This window comes from Vespa mandarinia, chromosome 15 (genome assembly GCF_050613455.1).
Source record: "Vespa mandarinia isolate Hongniang chromosome 15, ASM5061345v1, whole genome shotgun sequence".
NCBI lineage: Eukaryota > Metazoa > Arthropoda > Insecta > Hymenoptera > Vespidae > Vespa > Vespa mandarinia.
This window is the reverse complement of record NC_140824.1, coordinates 202,501-227,436: the sequence shown is the minus strand read 5'-3', so window position 1 is coordinate 227,436 and position 24,936 is coordinate 202,501. Positions and strand designations below refer to the sequence as shown.

At 34.2% G+C, this 24,936-nt stretch overlaps 4 protein-coding genes across 24 annotated transcripts in view; 1 reads left to right on the top strand and 3 right to left on the bottom strand.

Annotated features, from left to right (window-relative positions):
- Positions 1-658: 658 nt before the first annotated feature.
- On the bottom strand, positions 659-3,134 carry LOC118449920 (suppressor APC domain-containing protein 2). Of its 3 annotated transcripts, none has more exons than XM_035885128.2 (5): positions 1,898-3,134; positions 1,555-1,701; positions 1,240-1,446; positions 980-1,122; positions 659-905 (listed from the first exon to the last, which is right to left on the bottom strand). In XM_035885128.2, exons 1-5 carry the CDS (start codon positions 2,744-2,746, stop codon positions 899-901), a joined length of 1,353 nt encoding a protein of 450 aa, XP_035741021.2. In that variant the 5' UTR covers positions 2,747-3,134; the 3' UTR covers positions 659-898. The 3 variants fall into 3 exon arrangements, with proteins under 3 accessions (XP_035741021.2, XP_035741020.2, XP_035741019.2); XM_035885127.2 differs by having other exon boundaries at positions 660-905; positions 975-1,122; positions 1,240-1,452; positions 1,898-3,133; XM_035885126.2 differs by having other exon boundaries at positions 661-905; positions 1,240-1,452; positions 1,898-3,133.
- A 113-nt stretch (positions 3,135-3,247) lies between these two features.
- On the bottom strand, positions 3,248-7,146 carry Trhn (tryptophan hydroxylase). The gene is made up of 12 exons (XM_035885111.2): positions 6,881-7,146; positions 6,658-6,762; positions 6,332-6,548; positions 6,122-6,225; positions 5,918-5,985; positions 5,766-5,816; positions 5,183-5,281; positions 5,051-5,097; positions 4,837-4,972; positions 4,311-4,437; positions 3,980-4,209; positions 3,248-3,884 (listed from the first exon to the last, which is right to left on the bottom strand). The coding sequence occupies exons 1-12, from the start codon at positions 6,977-6,979 to the stop codon at positions 3,581-3,583; spliced, it is 1,587 nt and encodes a 528-aa protein (XP_035741004.1). The 5' UTR covers positions 6,980-7,146; the 3' UTR covers positions 3,248-3,580.
- Positions 7,147-11,162: 4,016 nt separating this feature from the next.
- On the top strand, positions 11,163-15,562 carry Aplip1 (JNK-interacting protein Aplip1). 11 transcript variants are annotated; one of them, XM_085661664.1, is made up of 8 exons: positions 11,163-11,505; positions 12,590-12,802; positions 13,214-13,533; positions 14,002-14,295; positions 14,348-14,512; positions 14,593-14,885; positions 14,978-15,156; positions 15,304-15,562. In XM_085661664.1, the coding sequence occupies exons 1-8, from the start codon at positions 11,423-11,425 to the stop codon at positions 15,374-15,376; spliced, it is 1,620 nt and encodes a 539-aa protein (XP_085517790.1). In that variant the 5' UTR covers positions 11,163-11,422; the 3' UTR covers positions 15,377-15,562. The 11 variants fall into 11 exon arrangements, with proteins under 11 accessions (XP_085517790.1, XP_085517788.1, XP_085517794.1 ...); XM_085661662.1 differs by having other exon boundaries at positions 12,590-12,814; XM_085661668.1 differs by having other exon boundaries at positions 11,164-11,505; positions 13,319-13,533; positions 15,304-15,561.
- Positions 15,563-21,285: 5,723 nt separating this feature from the next.
- Positions 21,286-24,936, bottom strand: part of LOC118449897 (uncharacterized) — a 32,454-nt gene continuing 28,803 nt past the window's right edge. For 5 of the 9 annotated variants that reach the window (XM_085661660.1, XM_035885047.2, XM_035885040.2 and 2 more), the window contains 8 exons: positions 24,389-24,649; positions 24,153-24,303; positions 23,957-24,071; positions 22,653-23,778; positions 22,291-22,341; positions 22,148-22,191; positions 21,922-22,068; positions 21,286-21,828 (listed from right to left, as the gene is read on the bottom strand). In XM_085661660.1, coding sequence (XP_085517786.1) covers positions 21,736-21,828; positions 21,922-22,068; positions 22,148-22,191; positions 22,291-22,341; positions 22,653-23,778; positions 23,957-24,071; positions 24,153-24,303; positions 24,389-24,649 — 1,988 coding nt within the window. In that variant the 3' untranslated portion in view covers positions 21,286-21,735. Of the gene's footprint in view, positions 21,852-21,921; positions 22,069-22,147; positions 22,192-22,290; positions 22,342-22,614; positions 23,779-23,956; positions 24,072-24,152; positions 24,304-24,388; positions 24,650-24,936 lie in introns of those variants that run through there. The other 4 variants (XM_085661659.1, XM_035885053.2, XR_014983038.1 and 1 more) reach the window with 4 other exon arrangements.

Genomic DNA, 24,936 nt, shown 5'->3' with positions numbered 1-24,936 from the left:
TCTCTCTCTCTCTCTCTCTCTCTCTCTCTCTCTCTCTCTCTCTCTCTGAAAAATAAAAATGGAAAATCACTTTAACGATTACTCCTTTTCTTTCAAATCGATGGATTCTTCGAGGTTTCTATAAATACTCTGTTAAGATCGTTATGTCGTCGGTGCATCTATTCGACATACCATTTCCCTAACAAAGAAAGAAAGTAGTTTTTACACTTGCAACTGATTTCGTGTTACTATACCTAAGATCAAGGATGAAAGATCGTCTTCTTTCCATGCGGAAACTGACCTTCAATCTTTGTGCTTAGTTCGTTTGAGTATTAGTTAGATCGACTATTGAAAATGTTAAAGTTGCTCGTATTTATCGAACTGAGCTTTGAGTTGACCCTTCTTGTCGTCCGATCAGGGATGTTATCTTCTTTCGGGATTAGATGATAACACTTGACACCAGCGATTATTGTGCAACAGGAAATCGATTTAATATATGTCAAGGAAGTGTTGCGTTCCTAGTGTATTTCTAACGTTCTAACGCAATCCTTCTAAATCTTCACTATTTTAACCATTAACTAATCACCAATATTCGCAAGTTATATTTTTTCAATATTTCCAATAATTTATTATCGGAATAAATAATGGTTAACGTTTTGAATGGATTTATTAAAACAAAGAAATTTTAATATATCTTGGATCTGTAGATTCACAATTAACTTACACATTAGTTTATTATTTTAGATAGCCTGGCGTTTCTTTTTTGTTTTTTTTTACATTGGTTGTGATTTCCGAATACATCAATGAATGTATGAATTCGGTATAAAGTGCACTGATACTGCATTCAACATCTACAATTTGGTTTTAAACTTAATAATAATTTATTCAAGTATATCACTTTGCCTTGAGAATCGATCAATTATATTCTGAAAAGCAATATTTGTGGATTATTAATGGTATTATTTATGATATATTATAAAATGAATGTCTAGTACCTTACATGAATGTTTGGTCGTGTTGTTCGTGGATCATAGTTGCTCTACGAGATTGAACCATTCCTGTTTGTCTATTATACAATTCTCGTACTAAATTATCTTTTTCTTGTTCGAGCAGTGATATTCTCTGACTCTTCTTGTTAACTTCCTATTTGAAAAAAAAAAAGGAAAAAAAAAAAAAAAAAAAAAAAAAAAAAAAAAAAAAAAAAAAAAAAAATAAATAAATGCCTTTTGTATGTAGATCAAAATATGACGTTTAATTTACCTCCGTTAATCTATGATTTTGTTGTTTAAGTCTTGATAATACATCTTGTTGAAGTTGCGCCGATGTTGGCGCACTCAAGAAGGCTAAATTCATGTGTAATGGTAATCCACCACGTTCCCAGCTACTTATTAAAGCAGCAAGATGCCGATTAACTTCCAAAACTCTTGCACGTTGTAACTCCAAACGTTCCTGCTGTGCTTCCGTCCACTGTTCCTAGAAAAAAATATATTATTGCTTCTATAAAAAGATATATTGTATAAAATTATTATATTTCAATCTATTATGTAACAATGGCATAGTAATGAATAATTGTACCACGTGCGAGCCCATACGTCCCAAGTGTTTAATTTTTTCTTGAGTGGCTGAAATTTGTTTTAAATACCATTCCCTAGCTTTGTCGACTGCTGCTAAACCTTGCAACAGAACATCCTTCTCTTGTTCTATTTGTTTCATTCTTTTCATCTAAAATAATAGATATGTTATCAATATGGCTGTTTCAATTTGAACAAAGAGAACAGGTTTCCCAACTATGGGGTAAAGCAAGCAGATGTTTATTAATGAGGTACGTGCAGATATACATCTGTCTAAAAATTATATTAAATATTGTGCACAACCAAAACCAACATTAGTTGGGAATCCTAGAGGAGAATATCTTTACCATATTGTAGTCAATACCATTCTGCAACGTATGTCGTCTTGGTTCTCTACGTCGATTCAATGGTTTTTTGGGTTGTAATCCTAACTGGTTGTTTTGTAGATCCACTGCTTTACCGTCTCCTAAAGCCCGCGTTGGTCTTAAAAACGTGGTCCTAGTATCGGCTCGATAATTCGACATAGGCAATTGCCGTTTGTCCAGACATTTATCATCGTTCATCATCAAACCCATTTGCCAATTCTGAAGCACCGTTCGAATTTCTGATTTATCAATATTCCTGTCCGCGCTAAGTGCTCTACCTTCTAATGCAGCACCCGTTCGTGGTGGTTTTGGAGGACCATACGCTTTACTATGCTTAGCCTCTATTCCATTTCTTCCATCTATAAGTTCCAATTGAGTATTTATATCTTTACGATTGGCAAGTAATTGTGGCATACTTAAAGTACGTTGCTGAGATATAGCATTATTTGGTCTTATGGTGGCAGTGTTGGGAGACGTCCAATGTCCTTTGTTTTGATTATCCGTTATTAGAATCGGAGCAGACGGTGGTCTGTTCGGTTGTCCATCGTGCTTTTTGAAATCACTTTCGGCTTGAATTTGTAGCAAACAGATTTTCAAGCCCGCGCAAAATCTTTCAAAGGACAAAAAACCATTGGGCGGTGTGACTTTTTTGAGACTATCTAAAACTCCTTTAGGAAGGCCCTGAGTACCATCGTCCTGCCATCGACCTTCTATGTCGGAAAATTTGACGAACCCAGTGTTCTGGTCGTCCATTATATCAAAAAGCGTACGCATTGCGCTAACAAAATGTTTTGGAAGGCCATCAGCGCTTGGAGTTTGTATTTGCGCCATTTCTCCGTGTTAAACATACGATATATAATAGGAGTACCTTTCTAAGAGGGTAACATATTTAATTATAATTCACTAGATTAATAAACTCACTAGACATTTTTTACGTAGAAAAATAAAATATAATTTCTCGAAAATAATGACATTTGTATATGGTAAACGATCAGGTGGTTACTTCATAATCGTGACCCTTGTCAAATGTTCTTTTTATTTTATCCTTGCGGATATTATTTCAGACATTCCGCGAAATATTCGAGCACTCGGTAAAATCAAGTGGTAAACGCTCAAGATGGGTCGAGTATAAAAATTCAATGACTTCTTTTTCTTGGATTAACCTCTACGTTATGTCAATTATGTACAGCCATATTGTCGATGTCAGATGGAGGGAAATTCTGACTCATGCGCAGTCGCAAATAATCTTGATTGGTCGAATGTAAGGCGCCAAATTTAACACATTCGATAATGTCAATGCTTCTTTTTTTATGGATTTATTGCGTAATAAAAAAGTAACGTGAAAATAATAATGTAACGTGATTATATAAAATTGGACAAAGGATGGGAATTTTGTCGTTGATCATCTTTACCCTTTAACCTTTTATTTATACTTGAAATCAAACATAAAAGAGATTTTTCCAAAAGCCGAAGAGAGAGAGAGAGAGAGAGAGAGAGAGAGAGAGAGAGAGAGAGAGAGAGAGAGAGAGAGAGAGAAGGGAATAACATTCTATGTTCATGCATAAGGACGAAGAAATTGATAAACTTTATAGACAATAAACAACACCTAGCCCATCATAATTCGATTATACCGCAATATTCGATTATGTCGCGTATTCGACTTTATTATTTCGAAGAATTGGTTTGACGTTCTTCGACGTTAGGACTCTTATCGGTGTCCTCGCTGTCAGAGGATGAAGTATCTCGAGTGAGTTCTATTCCTTGAGTCAAGAGATTCGTTATACCTTCGACGTCCACGGTATCGTCCTGTTCATGAATTTTCCTTAAAGCATTCGAGACGATGCACAGGTCACCACGAAGCTCGCTCACAACGGCCGTTATTTTTTGCGCATCAGTAAGAACCTCTACTGATTGCGTGTAAGGATTATAACGCAGACCGAATGGACGTTGAATTTCACTTGCGAAGGCCCTGCGTAACAAACATTTCGAAAATATTATTGACTCGAATATTATTACCAAGGAATAAATACTTCGGAGGGAGGGCTACGGAAAATTCATTTTTACCGCATTTTCTCTTTTGCCTCCTCGATACTGTCCGTATAATAATATGCATTTTGAAAAGCCGTTATAATGCATTCTTGTTTGCACGTGATTTCGGGCTCGAATCTAAATGTCTTTTCCGGTGTAGTTACTGCGTGTCTCAGTTCTGCTACGGAAGATAACAATCCTGCTCCGTAAACTCGCAAGGTACCATCTTGTTTGCAGAGACCAAATTCGACCGTGAAGAAGTAGAGCTAAATAGGAATATACGAAAAGTGTACCAAATTTTATTTATTATTTCGTAAAATAATATGGTCGTCTTTCTTTTTTTCGTTTCTTTCTCTGTCTAACTTACGGTTGCAAGCTTATCGATATCGTCATCCGTCGCACCCAAGGATGCCAGACCAAGTTCTTGAGAAAATTGTGCAAAGCTTTTGTTTGCCAAGAGCGGCATATGTCCTAGCAATTCATGACAGCAATCTCTGCGAACGAAGTTCTATTATCTTTACGTTTTACGTAAGGTTTAAATAAGTCTTCTTTTTTTTATGAATACAACGATTACTGCAATAAACTATACTTTGAGAAGAGAGAAAAAAAGAAACAAAAAAAAACAAAAAAAAAAAAAAAAAAAAAAAAAAAGAAAAAATAGAATATCTCTAACATAATAATACAGGAGTTACATGATTTCTCATAGAGCAAAAAGCTGTTACGTTAAAAAGATTTTTTTTTTTTAAGTACGTACTATTATCATTATTAATTAGGTGTTTATTAGTTTCCTAACGATTAAATATTATTATATATTTAAATGCATGTTAAATAAAAAAGCGAGAAAGAGAGAGAGGAAAACAAATATATTCGAAAAATAAATATATTCGACGTACGGTTCGGGAGTATAAAAAGGATCAGAAGAATGACGGATGTATTGAGTGCAATGAAAAATACGAAAAGCCAATCCTGCAAGAAAATCTCTTGGTGAAAGATATCCGGCAACTGGTCGAAGCTGGAATCCGGTTGTTCCTGTCAAGGAAAACGCCAACTTTTGTATCTTCTTTATGAATTTTCATCGATGATAAATCACTAAGTATTCGTACTCACGTTTTAAGAAAATGTTCACGTCCTCCAATTGCGGTATATTATCTTCACTGTAAAATAAAAAATGCCAGAAGGAAAAGAAAAAAAAAAAGATATCACAATAAAGAAAAAGAAATCTTATCAAGGAAACAATACCTATAGCCGCAATATTTGACAAGTTTCGGCCAATTTTCAAGATACTCCATGCACGCGTGCTTCTGATAAAGCTGATGTAATTCACGAAACACCGTACCCCTGTAAGATAATTCTTTTATATAATAAAGAGATAGAAAGCCGAGTAGTATATATTTTTTCTAAGTTAATATCTCGAATTTATCGAAGCGCTTCTTCTTCTATATCGCTGAGTAAATCAAATTAGGGCAATTAAGGGTGCATTCAGTACGAACTACGCTAGCTTTCCTTCACGAATGGAGAAGACGAAGCAATAGGGGGATAGGGTGATTAAGGAGCGACTGTACTTGTACATTTGCGTGTGGGTGTGCGTGCGTGCGTGCGTGCGACAGAGAAAGATGAGAAACACTTTTCAAGAAATCAAACGCGCTATAGCGGAGGCGAAGAAGAGAAGTTTACTTTACTTTTCTTCTTCGATTGGCTTCGTGCGAGAAAAAGCACGTTTCTAACTTTTACCTAACGAGAACAATGATACAATCTCTCTTTCTCTCTCAATTTTCTTTCTTTTCTTTTTGTCCTATATCCTGTCATTTTTAAATTCACTTACCACGTCCTGATCTCCTCTGGAGTATACTGTATCCTAGGAATTGCTTGACCGCTGCAATATATTTGCAATGGAAAAAAAGAAGAAAAAAGAAAAGAATAACGTCGAGAACGATTAACATCAAATTACATAATTCCTTTTTAAATTTAACTTACTGCTTGTAATTATTCGCGATGTCCGCGAATTCTTGTCTACGTTTACGATACACCGGATCTTTGAAACCCTGCAATACGAAAAAGCGGAAAAAAGGAATATAAGAAATAACTCTTGAAACTCTTGCTAAATGGAAAAGGAAAAACGCAAAAAAAGAAGATATAAGAAAAGATTCGTTCTTCTTAAAGAAAAAATTCTTAACGTACAGGATGATCGGCATCTAAATCAGATCCGTACATCAATACTTTTTGAGCCTGGTCGAGATCGGATATTTTTCGTGGAAACCAAGGCATGTCGACTTCGGTGAAATCTTCGAAGAATGTAACATTCATATCATTATTATAACACAAAAATAGATATAAGATATAGAAATACGATAAAAATAGATATAATAATCGTGAAAAAAAAACATGTACCGAAACTCGGAGCAGTCGACAAGCAGGGTGCTTGTTGAGGAATGCTCCCTGTTTGTTCGTACTGATCCAAATTAATGGCCGAAACTTCTCGGCTCAACATTTTCATTAACTGTTCCATCCTTTTGGAATCGCATTCGACATCAACGAGTATTTCGTACTCGGAGCCACGGCGAAGTGATTTTCTCGATTCGATGTGTACGACGTTTACACCTAAATCCTTAAAAAGTTGAAAAGTTCGTCTTTGAGTAAGTTCAACTTTAGTCCTTTCAAAGCTCCTCCCCTCTCTCTCTCTCTCTCTCTCCCTCTAAGGACATTCAGGATCTTACTTGAAAAACTTGAAGAGCTCGTGCCAATCCGCCAACTTGATTTTTTAACGAAAAAACCACGGAATTTTTATTCTCGTTATTGCTTTCCCTTTCGAGCATGGGGATCTGAACGAACGAAAGGACATATCCTTTTATACGTATAACCAATAAATGTTTATCCTTCGTGATAATAATATTTCATTGATTATTAATATCTATTAAAACGTATTAATGGATAACTCACGTCAGGATTTTTATGTATTGGACTGCCTTCCTTGATGGTCCATCCTTCGGTCCTCCTATACAACCACATTCCGAGTAATCCTTTTCCCGATCCACTCATTACGAATAAATTTGATCGCACTCGTTACTTTTAATTTTCGAGAAGCGATATTAATAAATGATTTCTTTCAAAATTCGAGAAGAATATATTTCTTTTTCTATTACAACGATATTATGTTTCCAGAGAGAACAAATTCTGCCAACGTTAAGACCGATTGCTCGGACATCGGAAGCAACAATGTTACGGTACCATTGTCTTCTGGTCCTCTTAAGTTCTCTTCCCCCCTCCAAAACTCAGATTCTCGTTCTCTCTCTCTCTCTCTCTCTCTCTCTCTCTCTCTCTCTCTCTCTCTCTCTTTCCCTTTTTCTATCTAGTCAAAGACGATCTCCTTCCGCGATTGGTGCGCGTAAGGATGGTTGTCAGTGGCTCGAACCGTTTTCATTGGCGGGATAAGATGTTTCATGGGGTTGCAACACGTCCCTTCCTTTTACCTACCTATCTATCTAACCCTCCCCCCTTCCCCCTTCCATCCCTGTTACCACCGTGAATGTAATCGTGTCGATCGTTGGTTCTCTTGTGAATGACGTCATTGGAGCCAAAGATGTGGGTAGTATAAAAAAAGAAATGAAAGAGATCGAATCGTGAGAGTTTTTGAATCGTTCTAATTCTCTCTCTTTCTCTCTCTTGCCCCCTCCTCTCTTTTTCATTCTCGTTTCATTAAAATATAAGAATAAATTATATAGTTTTTTCCTTTTTTTTATTTATTTTCAATAACCTTACATTCAAATTTGATTTTTTTTTCCAGTATGAACAAGAGATCTTGATATGGAGATTATAGGGAAAAATGAAAATTTTACTTTACGGAAAATTAAGAAAGATAAAATGACTTTCTCGAACGATTCTCTCCCTTTCATTCTTTCTTTCGAACAAAGACACTGTTTAATAAAAGCCCGAATGCCAGAGAAGCTTCTTTGCTTCTTGGCAAAGTAGATACAGCACATTACCAGTGGTCATTACTTACCGCTATCACCGACCAACCTCTAAGCTTTATCCTTGCTAAATTATACCGGCTGTTTCTACCGGTGTATAATTTACCACAGCATCAGGGCCAACTGGAGCGGTTACTTACATGTTACAGCGAATCAATGGAGGGGAATGAAAATGCCCTTTTTTTTTCTCTATAAAAAATGTTGACAATAATTATTTCCTACATTTAATCATATCTTTTAAGAAATTTTTTCTTGTTAAACTCGTTAATATTCTATAACGCCATGTAATTTTGAAATCGCACACTTATATATATATATATATATAATATTTACATTCAAGTTTTTTAAATTAATATTTACATTTAAATTTACAACAATATTTACATTCAAGTTTTTTACATTAATATTTACAATTAAATTTACAACAATATTTACATTCAGTGTGCTTACGTAAGCTGTTTACTACCTTTCTGAGGTTTCCTAAGATTAAAAGTAATTTTCGCCAGTAATAGCTATTAGCAAGTTGTTAGAGCTCATATCAAAATGACACTAATATTTACGAATCGAGAATATGCAGATATGCGTTTCATTTATGACTTCTGTAATGGGAATACCCGAGCTGCTGTGAGGAATAATGGAATATTAATTTACTCAGGAAGTGACGATGTTAAGTAGTAAATATATCGATCTATTTGAGCCAATGGTCGTAATAACAGCAAATTGGTTACTATTACTATTACTTGTATTCCGTATTTTTGTGTTTATTTTTAAACATCTTTAATGTAATATATATGTATATATATATATATATATATATATATAATAGTACGATCGATTACAATTACAACCATCCCTCAATCTGCGTTATTCATTCTATATGATCTTTTTAACGTGGGATAAACCGCGTATCTAAATAGATTTCGTCGGTACGAAGAAGAAAGAAAAAATATTAAAGAAAAAAATCGATATAAATTATAAAAATATTTCTTTCACATATTTTCATAAAAAAATAATAATAAAAATTCAAAAAGACCCAAAAAAATATTTATTCTTTATTGGTATCCATACTATAATCCAAAACAATCAACGTTTTCATTTTAATTGAGACAAAATCACTAGTGATCTTCATCGATTGAAATATTTCAAAGTTTTTAATCATTAAAGATCATAAAAAAATATATTTTCTGATTGAAAAAAGATACAAATGGAAACCATAGATTTTGTCTAAACACATGAAATACAAATGGATACTATAGATTTGCAAGATATGATCAAGGGTAGAATTTTTTTACGAATTGACCTTCAAAATCGAGCGATTTGTTGTTTCTGGATTATTTCTTTTGGACTGGATGTCGAAGGTTAAGTTTATGTCAATAATTCCTAAACTACTGAAGTGTTTCAAAATGAAATTCGAGTAGTCATCGGCGAAATTGAATCGCTATTATGTGAAAATGCTATAAAAAATGTAAAAAAAAAAAAGAGATATCGTAGAAAAATGCTATGGTTACCATTTGTCTCGATCTTATGTTTCATATATCTGTAATCATGATCGATCATACTATGCGTTACAATGAAGATTTTTCCAAATTATTTATATTTAAATGATTTATTTAACACGTTGCCACAAATGACAGCTATAGCCGTCCGATTTTTCGCTATTTTGGCCATTTTGCACATGACGACTGACGCTCAATTTCATATGGCAATCATAAACAATTGAAAAAAATGTGTTTCTGAGCACGATCGTCAAATTAAAAAAAGTGTACCGCAACGTGTTCCAAAAAGAAAAATACTTTCGATAATATTTATTCTATCCTAGTAAGTGATAGTAACTATCTTAGTAGTAATGCAATAACGTTATTTTATAAGTTATAATTAATACAAGTATAATTATATTAATATAAGTGATATTATAACTTTCACGTTATATAATTTTCTTGTAGATATGAAAGAAAATTGGGAAAATTGGGTAAAGGATTTAAAAGTATATCGTGAAAACGGTAATGACATTATATAAAAATTAATTATCCTACATCCAAATTAATCGAGTTATTTTAATTCAAAACACAAACAGAATTATTGTCATTATTCGTGTTAACGTTTTACGTATAAATGTTAACGTTGAAAGATCGATCGAATAACGCAAAATCTTTTATTTCATGATAATAATAGAAACCCTTTTACGTTGGTCTCATTGTTCTTTACATCAATGACTTTCAATTACTTACTGCCCGCATCGACGTTCATCTGCCTTTTCATTTATCGAGATGAGATTATCCTTTATAATGAATTTTTAAGCTAAAAAGACGAGACATAATTTTAACAAATCAAAGAAAATCGTGAAAAAATTAATAATAAATTAATAATAAAATGAAAGCAATGATAAAGTAAGAGAAAACGACTTAGATGCAATCCTTTGGGTCAGTTGTTAATACCGAAGATCTCGCAAATGATCCTTGAAACAAGTCCTTCTAAGTAGAAGGATTAGCCTCCCTTTAACGGTGAAATCCTTCCTATTCTTACTTACCTGCTACAACGCCTGTTGCGTCGAGTCGTTATCAAATTCGACCAATTCGATTACTTTCCAATCTTTTTTCTTCGATTATTTTAGAATCAATTTTGATTGTCCTTCGGAACATTGAATTTTATTAATATAATAATATTACAGAACAAAAATTATTGTCGTTCGTAAAAAATAAAGAAGAAAAAAAAAGAAATGAAAAGATTCGAACGTCGGATTAAAAAGAAAGGAAGCCTGGAGTATTTAGTATAAGCAAACAGAAGGATCCTCTTTGTCGGGCACTCGGCACGAATGAAAGTAAGATATTTCGCAGTAGAAAGAAAGATTTGACGCAATAACGAGCTCTTTCGTTTTTTAATATTAAACGTAAAATTGAACAATCGAATATTATCGAATGAATGAACATATAAATATTTACTACAATACATATGTATGTATAATATATTAGATATCTATAAAGTTTATAGTCATGAACGAAAAGCTATTTGGTTAATCTAGAAACAACCTTTAACTCATGGGATCTCTCCCAGGTTAAAAGCTACTGACCTATTCGAACATTCGAATATTCGACTGGTGAATACATCGAATATCGATGAGAAGAGTAAGAGTAGGAGGAGGAGGAAGAGGAAAAAGGGAGGATGAGGAGGAGGAGATGGAGAGAGGGCGGAAGGAAGAGATCGAAACCGTTTGGGTTGGTTGCGCGCGTCTTCTCGGTACGCAGGAATCAATATAGGGGGTGTCTTTTAGTTGGGGTCGCTAGCAGAAAGCGATAGCAGTGCTGTTGTTTCTGTCACTGGCATTGCCGAGCAGGAGAGTGAGGTAAAACGAAGAAAAGGAGGAAAACGACGGTGACGGCGACGGCGACGGCGACGGCGACGGCGAGTGACGACGGTGGCGACGAGAACTCGCCGTGGTCATTTGTAGCGACATCTGACCTCGTCGTTGCTTCCCCGAGGGTCGTCTCCTCGTCGTCGTCCTCTTTATCGAGGAAGAATGGCCGACTCCGAGTTCGAAGAGTTTCGGCATTATTTCGAGAGGCTACCGCAACATCTCAAGGCACCCCTTTCAAATTACACGTGAGTAATCTAAATCTACCCTTTGTGATAATGTCTGTCGAAACAAATTCGATAGAATAAATCATGATACGATATTCGTATGCGCACGACAAAATTATTATTATTATTATTATTATTATTATTATTATTATTATTATTCTATTATCTTTTACTCTGAGGGAAAATGCGAGAATTAGAGGATTTTTTTTCTACTCAAGGAATTAAATATTCACGTGAAGTCGTAAGGCTTGGAATTTTCTTCGTTGGTGATATTGATCGGCAACGAGAACGTTGTTCTCCCATACGACTTCTCGACAGGATGGAATATGATCTTAAATTCAAAGTTTTTTTTCGATATTTGCAAGGATCTTTGATCAAAATAATTGCTATCCAAATGATGCCTTGCGTTTCAATACTTTCATCTTTTTTATTTGCCCTACTCTCGTGCAATATGAATCACGATGAGTTATAAGCTATTTCCGTTTTCCTAATTATCAGCGAACGAAAATAATCAGCGAACAAATTATTTGAGCAATTTTTCGATCCCGATCATTCGAAGGGAAAAATCCTAAGGGAATATCAAATCTTCCAGTTCTCGTTTGAGCATATAGTCGCAAGTGCAAAAACACGAACATCGGGTGCGAAAAGCGCCGGCCTCTTCAGCTTTGATGCACTTTGATCATATATACATATGTATATCTATATCTACATATACCGTCGAGCATCCATTAAAAGCAACACCGTGAGAATATATGGGGCCACGATAATTCTTTCCAACGATCGACAGGAGAGGTATACACAACTATCGGATTAAATTCTTTCCAAATTTTTTAATCTCCTTAATGTAGGAGATCAGGGATCAGTAGATTTTATTTGGACGTTTCTGGTTTAGAAACTAGGTCGTATAAGTAGATAGATATGTTTCTACTTACAGCACACTTTTATCCGTCGAAACATAATATTTCAACGTAGATATTTTTCATTCTCAATAACGTACTGTTAGATAATCAATAACGACGCGTCGTCTATGATATTCCCTATATGATTTTAAATGATAAAATAAAAATTAATCGAGGAAAGACGTATTGCAACTGTCCATATACAGGCTTGTGCACGACGTCACACTCGATGACTCGCCTACGTCATCGCAAGGAAGCGACGGCGAGGTCGGAAGATCTTGCGATGGAGTTGCCGGGGATTCCGAAGACGAGGATGTCGTTGTGATACATCGTCATGATAATCAGAGTGGACACACCTCGGCCGACGATAGTGAGGATCTTGATAATCATTGTTCCATCGTAGCTGACAGTGACTTCAGGTTGGTAACATCGTAAGTATTGGAATTTATCCATACTTATTTCTTCCCTTTCTTTCTCATTTATCTTTCCGAATAAAGATTTACGTCTTCAAATGTCTTTCTAAATGATCCATGATGATTGATTTTATGAGTCGATTCATTAATTGAATGCGAATGCAATCTAAAGACACATCTATAGAATCTATGCAGAGCACAAATACTGTTCAATTACAATCTCAATTCATAAAAGAAGAATTTTTCAAATTTATTTAAAATTAAACATAATCGATACAAAATGATAACTAATGTATTTGATCTTTTGTCGAACATTAAGATCAAATAAGAATCCCTAATCGAATAGTCATAATCAGACTCGCTCGGAGGAAAATGTAATTTCTTTATCTAGAGGAAAATGTAAATTCTTATTTGAAGATGGCTGTTGTCAGAAAATACAGCCTCAAATCGCATGGTGAATGGTAGCTTAGCTCATATACGACTACCCTTGGGTGACATTAGCTTGTTCGGTGGACTGAGCAGCAGGGGTCGATCAGCAGGCGGTCCTGGCCCAGGTGGAGGTGGAACATCGTCATCGGGAAATGGTGGTAGAGACAGCGTCGTCAGCGACGTCGGTGATTCCTGCTCAAGTTTAAGTTCCTGGCCAACGCCGGAACACATCCCAGCGAATAGACCTGGAAGTGGTAGCGGAGAACGTAGACGTCGAAGATTACCGGAAATTCCTAAAGCTAAAAAATGTGAGCTATATACATTTCTTTATCTTAAGAAGATTAAAAATTATCAATTTTTTTGGAGCACATATTGATGATGATGATGATGATGATGATGATAATAATAATAATAATAATAATAATAATAATAATAATAATAATAATAATACTAATAATCGTCTTTTCCGCGCTGTATTCTTTTTCATCTTTCCTACCTTAGTCGCGTCTCGCGATCGATTTCTTGGAATCCGATCACAGAACTGTCGACCACAATGAAAGAAAATCTACGAATGTATGTACATATGTTTGTCCCCGTTCATTCCAGTCGTCTCGTAGGAAACGTTCCAAGTCGGATAGCTGTATTATCACATTATAGCCAAGTTATCATATTATTTCATAATAAATAACTTGTAATAAATTTATTCATCTATGGTAATTAATCGATAAAATCGAAATAAGTAATAATGCGTAATCGAGATAATTGATTTTTGTCAGGTATACCCATCGGGCAGATGTCAATGCAGACGTCTTCCTCATTGGCGGACGAATTAAATGCTGCAACAGGCTCGACAGGTTCAACAGGTTCAAATTCCGGAAGGCCTCATCTCGTTTTACGAAAATGTCATCCTCGATTGCGACACGAGGACAGTTCGCCGGACAGCGAAAGGATAGCTACGGATAGCGGACATTCGACTGCCCATTCGCCCGATAACGGGCCCAAAAGTGTATCTCCGATACCATGCAACACTTTGCAAAACACGGACTCTGTGTCCCCTAGTAGCACGCCAGGTATAATTTTCTCATTATTTGCACGTTATTTTCATCGAACATTTAATTGAAGGTCCTACTGTAGGAAGCGGAGGAGTACCGTTTACGCAATTAGAGTTGCTAGAGGCTACGCATCGAGGATTGCACAAATTCGTACCAAGACATCACGACGAGATCGATCTCGAGATCGGTGATCCGATATACGTTCAAAAGGAAGCGGACGATTTGTGGTGCGAAGGTGAACTTCTTTTCTCTTATATTTTTCTTTTCCCTTTTAATCTCAACCATGTCCAAACTTTTATTCCTGCATCTTCGAAGGCGTCAACTTGAGAACGGGCAGACAAGGCATTTTTCCTTCGGCTTACGCAGTAGATATGGACTACAGTGACTTTGATCCTTCGGCACCAAAGGTGAAGAGAGAAAGATATCTTTTAGGTTACTTGGGCTCGGTGGAAACCTTGGCGCATAAGGGTACTGGCGTTGTTTGTCAGGCTGTTCGCCGGATCGTTGGTAATTCATCAGAGGAATCCCCGATATCGCAAAGTTGCATACTCGAAGTGTCCGATCAAGGGCTTCGAATGGTGGACAGGAGTAAGCCGCGGGTAAATGACGTAAATAAATTACGTGGATAAAGTAATATATAAGGATTAACTTGAAAAAAAAAAAAAAAATAATAATAAAATAACTGTTTTTAATCTTACAGAAAAATCAGGGTCCTTGTCACGATTACTTTTATTCCCTGAAGAACGTTTCTTTCTGCGCCTTTCATCCGCGCGATCATCGTTATCTCGGTTTTATCACGAAGCATCCGACGTTACAAAGGTTTGCTTGTCACGTGTTCATTGGTCAAGAATCTACAAGACCCGTCGCCGAAGCCGTCGGGTGAGTTAACAAACATTCCTTCCTCCCACTCACGTTTCTTTCCTCTACTTCCTTTTTCCTTTTTTCTTTCTTCTTTTTTTTACACAAAATATATTACACACCAAAGAATCATTGCTCGACACACCGATCATCCTTTTATATTTACAGGCGAGCCTTTCATCGATTCTATACGAAATTCATCGAGACTGCTTTTCCGATAGAGGACATTTACATTGAGTAATCAATTATTTTTCTTTGGTCTGGCCTCGTGGCACCTATGGAAGCGAAGAAAGAATAAAAGATCTTGACGCTGCTCCTCTTTCCCTTGTAAATAAGTTTCCCATTTAGCTCTAAATAAATAAATAAATATATATATATATATATATACATACATACATGCATACATAAATACATAAATACATATATATATATATATATATATATATATATATATATATATATGTGCATACAAAGATGAAGAGAAAAGAAAAAACATAATAATAGGCGCCAATCAAACATCCAATCGTATACAAATATATATACATAAGTACATATATACGTGTATGTATGTGTGCATATATATATATATATATATTCACACACACACACACACGCGCGCGCAAACACACACACACACACACACACACACACACATTATGCATAATCCGTATGTATCGAGTTAACTACGGTAAGCATTGCGACGGGACCGACGCCTATTTGTTGACAAAATTTCGTTGAAATTATATTTAATTTTGTTGTTAATTATGCAATCATATTATTTGATTCATTGTTGGCAAGGCCGTTAGTTCCAAAATAGCATTAATTAATGCCGCTCGAAGGACGGATATTCTTTAGTGATTTCAATGTAAAAATGATATTGTCATTGATCATTCAATGACCGAACACCGAACGAATCCTTAATCTCACGTCGATTTTTCCTTCTCCTTTTTTTCATTGCAAGAAAGATATGCAAAGATATCAATTTTAGTAATATTTCTATTTCCTAGTAATATTCTTGCTTTATTCTTTCTTCCTTTATTTTTTTTCAAAGACGAATGATATCTTCTCTCGTTTCTCGATGAGAAGTCATCACGAGGATTTAAGGATTCGGAAGAAAATCGTGCTTATCCCGATAAAAATTATGTAAAATTTACGAATTAGCAACGAAAACCACGTAGAACGATAGAATACGTAAAAAGCCACGTCTTTTTAGAAGTTAGTAGTATATTTTTCTATCTTTTTTTGCGGCATGCTCTCTGACCTCCTTCCTCTCTGAATGACTGTAAAAAAAAATCATAAAAGAAAAGAAAAATTTCTTTGTAATTCCCGCGGAACGGACATTCTTTCTCTACTTTATTGTATTCCTCCTAACATTCCTATCTAATTATATTTTGAGATGCGGAAAAAGGTGAGCGTTTGATCGAGAAGAAAATGAAAATGAGAAAAATATGAAAAAATAATATATATATATATATATACATATATATATATATATATATATATATATATATGTATATATTGTATATATAAAGAACGCACATTGGCCTCTATTGTATTTACGAATATCGTTATTATTGTAACGCGCCGGTATTTCACGATAATAAAATCGACAAGTTTTTGTTTCAACGCTTTCCAAGTGCATTTTCTACGAGATTGTTTACCCGAAAGTTCGTAAACGATCTTTCTACATATCATAAGCCCCTATACGATGATTTTCATTTATACGTCTGTTCAATGAAATAGTCTATGTTTTTGCGAAACTCTTAAGTTTCTTCACGTCTTAAGATTCACGTAAAATCATATTCTCTATCTCTTAAGGATCAAGGATACGGATATGCAAACGTTGGAGAGAGTTGGAAAACGATTCTTAATGATCGTTCATATCTGCTTTTACTTTGATTTGTGCTTATGTTTTTTTCATTCCATCATATAATTTCTACATATATTTCTCTCAGGTAGCATTATTTACAAAAAACATGTTTTCATCCTCTACAAAGTCTTAATAATTCAGTCTTGATACAATAACTATACGTTAACATGATCCCCAATATAATATTTTTATAGTATTTTTTTCATGTTGTTTACATTAAAGTTTTCCCCTATTTTTTCATTTGTTATTAATACATATACTCGCTTATACTTTTTTCCAGTATTTCTTTTTTTTTTGTAACTATGTCTTTTGAGTTATTATCATTTTAAATAATTTCTAATTGTGCTATCGAAGGGCTGAGTCGTAACAAATATATAATCAACAAATTTTTTTTTGCGATAGGACATTTAGGCAGATTTTTCTTATCTAAAAGATTGTTTTAGATATGAAACAAAAAAAAACATTAAATAATGAGTCTTTCGGAAATCCTGCAATTTCTTTTCGCAAACATACAATTCATACGTAGAGGTCTACAAATGAAATTTGTCCAATAATAATAAATAATTACGATTAGCCCCTACGATGCATTCGAAAACGAATTTTTGCAAAGTTTCTCTTTTCTTTTTATTCTTAACATTATTCCTTTTCTTTTGTTTTTGTTTTATAAAAAGGATAAAAAGAAGAATGTTTTAAGGAGAAAGAAAAGGATCTTTCTACCACAACACTTATAAGAACTTTGCAATTATATCTTTGTCCGTTACAGACGTAAAAATAAATAAAATAAAAATAAAAAAGAGGAAGAACCGAAGAAGAAAAAAAAAAAAAAGAAGAACAACGTTATACGAGAAAGTTCGATACTAAATTCGTCTAATTTTCATTTAAAAATAAAAGAAAAGAAAAGCCACGTTACGCGTACAATTAGCGGGATATAAAATATAATATAGTTATGTACAATATTATAAAGTTAAATGCATACACAAATTGATTATATAAATTAAGAGCTAATTGAATATCTCGCTTGTTAAGAGCAATAGAAGGAAAAATATATTAAGAAAAGTTTCATGATTTCATGTATCAAAATTATTAAAAAATACGAAATTCCTGTATTAGTCATATAAATATATACACGCAAGATTTATTCAATTATTAACTTTACGCCTATACTTGTTTAATAATATTTTGTTAATGATAATTGATTGAAATATCTAATTAATGAAAAAAATACACGGTTTCGTATAAGAAAAACTAAAAATTATTAAATTTCCAGTTTAATCAAAAGTCGCACATTTTATACTACACTCTTGAAGCATTTTCGTGAAATCACGAAACTTTCCTCGATATATTTTTTTCTCTATTACTCCTAACAAAAGAGAACTTCAACTGGCTATTAATTTATAATTAATCTTGTATGTCTGTGTGTGTGTGCATGTGTGTATGTGTGTATATATATATATATATATACACACTATATCCTGTCGCCTGCCTTGTATTACACCGGTAATTTAATTATTTTAACGCTTATCACCGTTTGTTCGAATATTACTATTTTTTTTGTTTTTCTATCTTCGCAATTCCTCCATCTTCGCAAGATTTCGTTGCACGTACTCGCAAATTTAACTTTTTTTTTCTTCCCTTTTATTCTCGCAATTATAAAATTTATGGAAATACGTGAGAAAACACGTAAATGGTTTTCTTTCTCCTAAAAATTCTCTATTTCATTTATCTTTCTCTCTATTATTTTTCTCTTTTCTTCATTTTTCATTTGCAACGACAAATTTTAAAACACTAGTAAATGACGACCATATAAAATCTGAATGATTCCGATTATTTCTTGACAAAGTATTTATAAAACAAAAGAAAACAGAAACGTTAAAAGAGTAGGCCGACTTGTCGCACAAATAAAAGAGAAAGGAACAAATAAAAGAAAAAATAAATAAATAAAAAACAATAAAAAGAAAATTACATAAATTATTGTCTTACCGTTTCGCGCGGAGCTTCTTTACAAGTTAATATTCTTTTTCTTTTCCTTAAGTTTCTTTCAAAAAATGTATTTATTTGTCGCGATTGCTTTTTCTTTTCCTTTTTTTCTTTCCTCTAAAATCCCATTCGCAGTTTGATCTACATAGCTGGATCGCTCCTGAGCGTTTAATACTTATTTTTCTTTCTTTCCTTTTTCTTCTTCTTCTTTTCAACGAAGAACAATAATAGTAATAATTCAACAGTAAAGGCGACAGCAAATCAAGCCTATTTATAGCTTTCTTCAAAGTCACAAAAATACATCAAAAATTTGTCTAATTGTCATATGACCATTACATTTACAACAATACGTAAACATAGAGTAAAAAGTAGAGTGGGCTCGAAGAAGATGAGAGGGGCAAGGTATATAGGAATATGACGTTACAGAGAGCTGCGGGATTATATCGAACATAGATAGTTTGGACGTTCGGACGTTTTGTACTATAACATCAGAGAGAATAATTTTTCTTTCTTTCTTTCTTTCTTTCTTTCTTTCATTTCGGTTGGCTGGCTAGGAAAGAGGGCGTTCGAAAAAGTATTTTCTTTCTTTTTTTTTATCTTTTCTCTCGTTTGAAAACATACCGATGGGAGGGAGGGTAGAGTAACCCATTTTTCCAAAAAAAGAAAATAAAATCTTTCGTTCCGTTCTAATTATTATAACATTGCACATTACGCTCTCCATTCATTTTTTTTCTGCTCTTTACTGTATTTCGCTTTTAATTGTTTTAAGATAAAAAAAAAGACGAAAAGAAAATAAAACTCGAACAACGGACAATCGGAATATGTAATAATTTGTAAAAAGGTGTACTAAGTTTTGTTGTGGATACTAGCTACTAGTTTAAAGGCAAAAGAAAAAAAAGAAAAATAGGAAAAAAGAAAAAAAGAAGGATACCAGTCGCCGACGTAATTCGCAATCCATTATCGGTAAATCACTCGGAGAAGTAATTTACAGATATTTCTATTGTACTCTGAAACTTGTAACTTGTATTATGTTTATTTAAAAAGAAAAAAGAACGAGGTAAACGATCTCCCGTTTGATTCGAAGATAAGTTGGACTTGAAAAATCTTACTAAAACTTTTTTTTCTTTTTTTATTTCCCTTTAATTTAAACCATTGAGTGGCAAGAGTCATCGAAAATAAATATCTTTGAAAAGTATGATCGTGCTCGTTAAAATACATCTTTCTATGAAACAATAATTATTAGCAAAATTAATTCACTAGACGAGCTTTTGCTTGATTTTAACGGGGAGAAAAAAAGAAGAGAAAAGAGAGGATTGGAAGGGGAAATTTCAGTTAAAATTATGACGGCCCAATCTTCTGCCGCTCAAACGGTTGAGATAACTATTAAGTCTAGCAGGTAAAACTTTTTATAAATAGTTGTTTATAAAATTCATATGGATTGTAGCGCAAAAATTGAATTTTATGTACAATAATCATGTATAAATCGAACAGCGATCTGTTCTCCTCGCTTTCATTTTTCTTTTTCTATTTTATGTACATATACATACATACATACATACAAACATACATACATGCATGCATACATACACACACACACACACACACACACACACACAAAATGTATGATCACATAAAAAGCAGTACTAATATAGTACAATATTGATCATAATGATAATATTAAAATACTAATAAAATCTAAAATAGTACACCTTTTTAAAGAGATTGAACACTTAACACACAGTCTGACATGAAATACAGATAAAAAGTTCTTTTTTTTTCTTTTTTTGTTCTTTTTTTGTTCTTTTTTTTTTGTTTTTTTTTGTTTGTTTCTTTTTTTTGTTTTTTTTTTTTTGTTTTTTTTTGTTTTGTTTTTTTTTCTTAATTGGTTTTGAACGAGATATTGATAATTTCGTCTTTATGTATATCTTAACGTCTGATTTGTGGGGGGAGTTATTATTTCTGTTCGAGACAGAAAACAAAGATTAACCGTCTCTTTTTATCTTCTTCTCTCCCTTTCTCTACCTCGTTCGATCTAATGTTGTTTCGAAACAGCTACCATACTATCTACAATGTTTTTATCGTAAAATTTGAAAATAGTTAACATTACATAACACTCGATCGTTCGTTTCACTTATTTTTTGTCCTCGTGTCGAACGAACGATTGTTTATTTTTATTATAACTAATAACTATTTTTCACAGTCGTAAGCACTCACGGAATCGATTGAAAAAAGGTCTTCAATTCGAATCTCTAGCACCAACGTAGTACATTAAATTAGCTTTTGACGTGAACTTTTTCTTCTTATTCCTCTACCTCTTCCTTTTTCTACGTATAGTACTTGATCCTCTCGCGAAAATCGGTTAGACGCAACCCTGACGCTTCCTCAAAAGTTAGCAGTCCCCTTTATCGGTTTACACGTTGTCTCTTCAAAATTTAAAAAGTATAATATTCATGGAGGTGCAATTCAATGCATATTGCACATACGTCGATCATCGTTGCTTTTTCTTTTCTTTCTTTCTTGGTTTTCCTTTTTCTTTTTTTTTTTTTTTTTTTTTTTTTTTTTTTTTTTTTTTTTAATATTCTTTCCTCCCCTTTAAAACGACATAATAACGTTCATGAAAGCTTATCGTTAATAATCGATAATTTGGTGGAGGTGGACAAAATTATTTTCCCTCGGGTGAATTTATGGGACGAAAATGTCGCCCTTTAACATACAAAGTTATGTAGGCATATATTATGCATGCGTTGCACATTTTAAACGCCAATATTGTGTTTCGCATTGACTTGTATGTTGCGATGATCTTGTTGTAAAGACTTTAGGATTTGTTTTTGCATTTTATGTTCAGCCTGCAATCGATGTAAGACATTACCTACGTGGAAATAATTCAACATATATACATATACAGATGATTCGTTAGAAACCAGATCGTTTAAGGTTACCTGTAATTGGGTTAAATTTTTTCTTTGAGCTTGCAAAGCTGGATTATCCAAATCGCGCGCCAATACATCGAATTGGGACTCTCGTATGACCATACTACTCGCAAGTTGCAGATGTGTCCTTCTTATCTCATCGTTAACCGCTTGCTGCTACAAATAAAGGATTCAACGAACGTTCTATATATTGATATTACGAACTATATATACGAAGAAACAAATCTTTACTCACGTTATTGATTGTCAGCTGTTGCACGTTCATATCATCGAAGCTTTCTACAACAGAGTTGAGAGAAAAAAAAAAGGTCTCGTTAACATATCTATTTGGGAATCGTGAATTCGGGAAAGAAGAAACAAGCATTGCATATGACATACTTTCGAAACCCATTGCAGGCCGTAGATCATCGAATATCTTCAGCATGAAATCTGTAAAAAGTAAACAGAAAAAACTCTCTTTTAATGATTTATCGTTAAACTTACGAAACGAACGACCGTAAAAATTCGACAATTTTGCAGTTAAGAGGACACTGTATTGCTCACAGATCAAATTCAAATTGGTGAGAATATAATTGAAAATATATGGATGGGAGGGAGAGAAAAGAAATAGGAATAAAGAAGATATTAAAAATGATTAAGGAAAATTTACAATAGTTCTTCTCTCGTCCATACGAATCATCATACAGAAAAGGGGCACTTTACTTTGTTGGTGGACGAGGACACAGTTACAACTGCGGTACCTGGATTTGCGTCCAGGCTCGAGCTTAATAATGGTTCTTCCTTGAGTTCTTGAAAATCGCCAAATTGTTCGTCATCGACCATATTCGAGATCACCAACGGTGTAGATGAATCTAATTCTTGATACTCGATGTTAACGTCTTGAAGACTAGAATTCGGAGAGTCCGTGGATATAATCCGAATCGGTTGAGTGTGAACCTGACCATAATGATCAAAATCAGCGAGCGGTGATAACTGTTCTTCCTTGATAAACGTCCTACAATTAACATAAGGAGCACTTTGTTGATGTTGCTGTTGTTTTTGTTGTTGGTGATGACGGAGTTGTTGTTGTTGCTGTTGCTGTTGCTGCTGTTGCTGTTGCTGCTGTTGTTGTTGTTGTTCGAGTTGAATTTCAGTAATTTCATATCGTTTTTCATTTCTTCGCTTTTTATTACTACGCCCTGTTCCTCCAACGTTTTCTTCATCAACGTATATCCTCTTTGAAGAATATTTTTTCCTAGACTCTTCATCCTCGGACTCGCTCTTGCCATTTCCTACATTTTCGAGCCTAGTCTCGCTGCTGTTATTCTTTAGAACTTTCGTTTCGGATGCATTACGTTCGGGTAAGACCTTAGTCTTGGTGCTTTCGTTATTACGATTTTCCTGTCGCATAACTTCCACTTGTCCCATCATTTCCTTCATACTCAAAGGTTTTCCTGAACTCAATGAGCCAATATTATTACGATCCTGATTTTTTTTTCTTCCAACGTTTCGTTGTTGTCCATCCGATATGATTTCTTTCTTAATGATAGAATCAGCAACCATTTTGTTATCGATCGCCTGAAGTTCTTGTTTTACTTCAATTCGTGGTTCTTGTTTTAACGTAAGATTACCTTTATTACCTTGTATCGTGAAATTGTGATCGATCTTCTTAATACCGAATTTGCTTGCTTGCGCAGCTGCCGGTGGTAATCTTTGAGAAAAAACGGCCGCTTTGGCGAATTGAGCGTTAGGCATTGGTGATGGAGAAGAACGATCTTCTGAAACAGCAGGTGAAGGTAAATCGCTGATGAGGTGGGTGATCGCGTCCTCTAACTGCGAAGGATCTTCCAGGCTAGCTTTGGAGTTCGATTTTTGTGACTCCGATCCCTGTCCGATACAAAAATAGAGAGATATCTTCAAAATCATATCATCGAGTTCGATCGGTTTACGTATATAAGGGAACGCATGAAATTGTGTCTTTTATATTTAATATATATATTATTATTATTATTATTATTATTATTATTATGTTTTTTGTGTCATAAATTTAAACAGTTTCGCGTACCAGATCGAACGAAAGGTCGTCGTTATTTTGAATCATAACCGCCTTCGTAGCACCAGACACCGTAGCTGAAAATCTTTCCTTCATTTCTCTTACGAATTCAATACCTTCTTCTTCTCTGAAAAAAAGAAAGAAAAAGAAAGGATAGAAAAAGTCGTACGATTTTATGTCGGCTTCTTAAAAGGATAAAACTACTCACGAGACTAGGGTATTGATGCAGATAAACGATTCAACGGTTTGAGTATTTTTGTCGTATTCCAAATATCCATGGGTCCTTAGGTATATGAACTCACCAGTTTTCGAAAGAAGCCTATAGCAGGATGAACCGCAAGGTTCTGCACGATCGTACACTATTATTAAAAGTTTCATTAATTTCTTATTTATCGAACCAATCCCGATTATAACATACAAACTCAAAGAATATTTTTATCGTACTTTGGCGAAGTCCAATGATGGTCCATCTAACGTCGTCCTTGTGCATAAAACTGAAAGCGCTTAAACCTGAAACCTCCTCGGATAGGTAACCTGCCACAATAGATATCCTATGATCGCAGTAAATAATACGACCGTCCACCAAGTGTCGCGTCACGTATTCTTGTTTATTAGCATCTATTATGGAGATTTCGGTGATAGGACGTTTCTTGGGTATCCATGCCATACCGACGAATATGATGTCGTTGCTTGTCGATGTAGTCTCTAAGAAAAAAAAAAAAAAATTACATCGGTATCAATGTTTTTAGAAAACATATTTTATTTATAATCTTTATATTCTAATAGAATATGCGTAAATGAAATCAAGAAAAATCGACGTTAAAAATTTTCGCGACGATGCCTACGCTTTCGCGAGCCAACGATGCCGTGAATCTAAATTTAAATACTCGGCTAGAGTAAATATTTGCGATACACACTCGGAAAGCCTCGGCTCGTTGCGCCTTGTTACGTGCAGCATATCGACGATAAAAACAGAAGACCATTGATCCGTA